Genomic DNA, 4963 nt, shown 5'->3' on the forward strand with positions numbered 1-4963 from the left:
TCCCTCCCTCCCTCCCTCTTTTGTGGTCCTGAGGATTGAACCCAGGGCTTGGTGCATGCTAGGCAAACACTCTTCGCTGAGCTACATCCTCAGCCCTATTTTCTCTTGTGAATTAAAGTATATTTAGATTTTTCTCAGGAGGGTAAATGTACTCTTTGTATTTTTTCTCATTTTCTGTTTTTTGTATTTTCAAAAACTTTGTTCACATACAGTCGACGAAAGAGATCTGTGAGCTTAAGTGGGTATGATTTTTCATCTGTAATATATTTGCAAGTTTACTTCAAAAACCTTGATATATCATGAGCCCCTTAATTTAGCAAAGACATCACAATACACCACATGTTAGATTTTTTTTTTTTAAAGAGGTTTTTGGATTCCTATGGCGTATTGCAGATATGAAATCACATGTTGGCAACTATTTTAGGAATGGTGCGCTTAGGTTACAAGCTGAAAGGTTCTTACCGCCTTAGCTTCATTTTCCCTTCCTTAACTCTTGGACCAGTGCTAGCAACGTCTCCCACACCGTGGTCCTGCGTCCTCTCAAGGCTGGTTACTTCAACTTCACCTCAGCCACAATTACTTACCTGGCCCAAGAGGACGGTCCTGTTGTGGTGAGTTGCCCAAGTCCTGGGCTGGATGGGGCTTGGATCTGTCTGCCCTTAAGAATTCCTAGAGAATTTCTACCGTAGCCTCTAGGTTGTGAAAGAGATAAGACTGACCAAAAACTTGATGTTGTTAATAAGTGTGATTCAATTTGTAGAGATATAGAACAGAGTCACTGAAATAGATGGAAAAAGAGCTTCATAACATTCCCTTCCTCTTCATTCCTTCTGCATTCCTTTTACTCTGGAATGTGTCATTTGCTGTCCAGTTTTTTGCTGTCCTTGCCTTTCTGGTCATTTTTTGTTTTTGTTTGTGGTGCTGAGAACCCAGGGCATGCTGGGTAATTTTCATTATCTTCTAAGCCACTGTCAGATGATCGACAGGCTCCACTGCTCCCATCTTGCCCTTGCTTAGAATGTCCTGCCAGTTGCATTGAAGCTAAGATCTCCTGCCTGTCATTGCACACCCTCCAATAGTCTTGTCCTGTCTCTTTCCCACTCCACCCACACAGATCCCAATCCTCACTAGTTCAAGCTCCTTCCTGCACTCCCTCCCCTCTCAGTGCTTATTCTTTCCTTTGTTCTTATTCTTTGCCTTTGTTCTGTTGAAGTACTCTCTATCCTCCATTTCATTAGCAGAAGTCTTCTCAAGACCCAATTTTGAGCTATATCTCCTCGTTACTGTCTTCTGCCAAATGTGGCGGCACATGCCTGTAATCCCAGAAATTTGGGAGGCTGAGGCAGGAGGATTGCAAGTTCAAAGTCAACCTCAGCAATTTAGCCAGGCCCTCAGCAACTTAGCAAGACCCCTAAAAACTAAAAAAGGGCTGCAAATGTGGCTCAGTGGTAGCATGCCCCTGGGTTTAATTCTTGGTTACCTTACCCCTGCCAAAGTTTTAGTTGCTTACTGTCTTCATTAGTTTTGTTTCTTATATGTAGGTCTTCCCTTCTTTTCATCTCCCAATTTAATTATAAACTCCTGGGGCACAGGAACTCAGTCTTTTGATTGATTCATTAAAGATCAATAGACATTTCTTGAGCCTTACGACGTGCTAGACTCTGGGAAATACCAAGAAAATTAGGACACCATCCCAGTCCCAAAAATCTTAGATCATAAATTTGTAAATTTATGAAGGTAAAACATGGTCCTGTCCAGGGAACTAAAAGAAATCTAAAATTCTATAACAGTCAGTGCACTTTCAAATCCTTCATTTTTTCATAAACCACATGGACCCTGTTCTTGTAATCTTTGCTGTTTTCACATCTTGTATCATTTCTGTTTTCAGAACCAACTTCAGGACTCTGGTTCTACCCAATACTTGATGGGTTAATAGATAAAAAAATCTAAGACTCAGCTGCCATCTTGGAACAAAGTTGTTTGCAATGCGCTTCAAACTCTTGGCCTCCTCTTCAAAGCAAAGGAATGTGGGCCAATCCCAGCCCTCCACTTGTAATGTCCACTTGGGGTGGGGGGCTTTATAATTTTCATAATTCTTCTCATTATTTCATTTGAGCCTCGTGTGAGCCCTGTGAGGTATAGAAGAGGAGTTTTGTTTGAGGAGTAAGTAAATGATTGCTGAAGGCGAGTCATTCCACTGCACATCTGGCCTTGCAGAGGGGCCAGTGGTGGTGAGCAGTTTCACTCTCCAGAGTCTGAAGCTATGACAGAAGGATCGAGCTTTCATTCCAGGTGCATACCTGGCCCACCCTTTTAATAAATGCATAGCCGGTGGTGTTTTTCAGGTCTCCTGGCTCCTAATTTACTATTCTTTCCAACACCCAGTACACTTAGGAGAATCATCCGACTCTTCCTGGTTCAAATACTTGTCCTTCTTTTTTTTTTGCATTGAACCAGGGCCCCACACATGCAAGGCAAGGGCTCGGCCACTGAGCCACATTTCCTTGTGAGAAGGCCTTCCTCATCTTCTTGGAGCACTCTTTGGGATACTTTGGGAACTGAAAAATCTGATGTGGGGACTGCTTCCTTCCTTAGATGAGACGACTGGAGATTGCCTTAATGTCTTTCTTTTCTCTTCAGGTTGGCTCCACCAGTGCACCTGGGCAGGGAGGAATCCTGGCTCAGCGGGAGTTTGACAGAAGATTCTCCCCTCATTTTGTAAGCTTTCTAATATTTTCTCATTCTCCTGGGGTGTGAACACTCTTGGTTCTGGAACCTCTTGGCCTCCTTAAAAGACTTCATTGGTCAGCCTACCTGTCTGGTTTTTTGTTGTTGAGTTTGGTTTTGTTTTGTTGGTATCTGATACAGACAGTTATCAAATATCCTGATTTAACCATGCTCAGAGATTTTCATCAATGAGATTGCTATTGCCAGAACCATAGAACTGGCCTTTTTCTCTACTCAACCTTGAGCAGAGCCTGGTCTACATGGAGGATCTTTTTTTGTGGGGGGAAGGTACCAGGGATTGAACTCAGGGGCACTCTACCACTGAGCCCTATTTTGCATTTTATTGAGAGATGGGGTCTCACTGAGTGACTTAACACCTCGCCATTGCTGAGGCTGGCTTTGAACTCCCTCCTACCTCAGCCTCTCAAACTGCTGGGATTACGGGTGTATGCCTCCGAGCCCAGCTCATTTTTGGAAGTCTAAGAGAGTATCTGACTAGGTTTAAAGAGTCATAGTGTGCTGGCCATGGTGGTGCACACCTGTAATTGGGAGGCTGAGGCAGAAGATCACAGTTTGAGGCCAGCCTCAGCAACTTAGCAAGTCCTGTTTCAAAAATAAATAAAGGTGCTGGGGATATAGCTCAGAGGTGGAGCACCCTACGTTCCATCCCCAGTGCCAAAAAAAATTAAAGGGTCATAGAACATTGAGAAAGTCAAGCAGGAACTTGGTGGTTTGATCTAGGAGAAAATGTTTTGAAGATTTGGCTGAAATAATGAAGGAATTCCTTCATTCAGTGAGTGATTATAAAGTTCCTAATCACGTGCTTGCTGAGCTTTCCTTTGGGAAGGCATGGCCATCAAGGCGTAGTCCCTCCCGGTAAGAGATTGTTACAGGCTTATAGAGGCCCCAGCAGGTAGGTGGCGAAGACACTGTGAGACGCTTATGCAGGGCACCAGGGGAGCACACCGCAGCAGCATCCGGCCTGTTTTCAGGAGCCACAGGGGGCTCATCCAAGGAGGAGGCTAGGGAGGGCAGGAGTTCCAAACAGAAGGGGTTATCAGATGTCAGACAAGAGGGTATGACGGGGAATGGTGAGTTGTCTGTCAAAGCTGAAGGGCAGAAGTGAGGTGAGGGGATGGAGGAGGGGGATGAGGGGGGTCAGGGAGGTCAGAGGAAGCCTGACTGCTAGGGGCAAGACCTGGGCACCTCCGTTCTCAAACACTGTCTGGAAGCAGTCTGGGGGCCTTTGGTTTCACAGCTTGAAGACTGGTCTTCAGAAGCCTTTCTGTGTCAGGAGTGGTCAGAGGAACTTTGTGGCCAAAGTTCTGCTTAGAATCTGGGCCACACACTCCCTTTTCTTGTTGGGCCTACCCCTTCCCTGGGCTCTCCTGAGCGCTTATCGACCTCTAAGCAAGGCCTTGGTTTTCCTCCACAGCTGGACTGGGCAGCCTTCGGGGTTATGACCCTTCCGTCCATCGGCATCCCCCTGCTCTTGTGGTACTCCAGCAAAAGGAAATACGACACCCCCAAAACCAAGAAGAACTGAGTGGGGCTTCCGTGGCCTTCCTCTCCCAAGAAAACAGGTGCTTTCCAGACTCCAGCGGGATCTCAGATGCAATCTCTTCCCCCTTACCCTTGGCCACCTTCTCCTGGACCCTGCCCTGCTCTCAACCAGAGTGAAGGACCCGGCCTGGGAGTCTGTGAGAGCCTCGGTGGTTCCACTGTGAAGCCATACAAACAGGACGGCCTTCAGCCCCAGCGTGCGCCTAGAGGCCCTCTGGGGCCCCACCGAGGTGCTGTTGGTATTTCGCTGGCAACGTGAACTCTCGGGTCCAGGAGAGGCCTTTCAGAGATGCCTGACACCACCCCGTCCCCTTCCTCCTCTTTCAGAAGAGGGTGAGAGATGAAATGAAAGCCGTGGGACTCTCAGAGGCTATCCAGTCTCTTCTGGGTTAGGGAAGCGCTTACCAAATGGGGTTTTTTAATAAAAACAAATGCCACACACTGACTCGCCTGTTTTCCCACCAGCCTGGTGAGCAAAGGTTGCTGCGGGAGCTTAGGCCCTGCGTGCCCCGCTCCTGGGCAAGCAAGCTAAGTTCTGGTCTCCTTGCCACAGGGTTGTGGTCTCTGCCCCCTGTGAGTCCTCCTTCCCTCTGAGTGTTCCTGTCAGTCACCACCTACTGTCCTGAGCCTTCCTTGCCTGTTAGCTCTCCACTGCTGGGGAAGATGGAGGAAC

General features: G+C 47.1%; 1 protein-coding gene across 2 annotated transcripts in view; it reads left to right on the forward strand.

Annotated features, from left to right (window-relative positions):
* Positions 1 to 4735, forward strand: part of Ssr2 (signal sequence receptor subunit 2) — a 9483-nt gene extending 4748 nt beyond the window's left edge. For both annotated transcript variants that reach the window (XM_015502740.2, XM_048814704.1), the window contains 3 exons: positions 503 to 611; positions 2641 to 2718; positions 4163 to 4735. In XM_015502740.2, coding sequence (XP_015358226.1) covers positions 503 to 611; positions 2641 to 2718; positions 4163 to 4273 — 298 coding nt within the window. In that variant the 3' untranslated portion in view covers positions 4274 to 4735. The remainder of the gene's footprint in view (positions 1 to 502; positions 612 to 2640; positions 2719 to 4162) is intronic.
* Positions 4736 to 4963: the final 228 nt, after the last annotated feature.

The sequence above is a fragment of the Marmota marmota genome, unplaced genomic scaffold (genome assembly GCF_001458135.2).
Source record: "Marmota marmota marmota unplaced genomic scaffold, marMar, whole genome shotgun sequence".
NCBI classification, from domain to species: domain Eukaryota; kingdom Metazoa; phylum Chordata; class Mammalia; order Rodentia; family Sciuridae; genus Marmota; species Marmota marmota.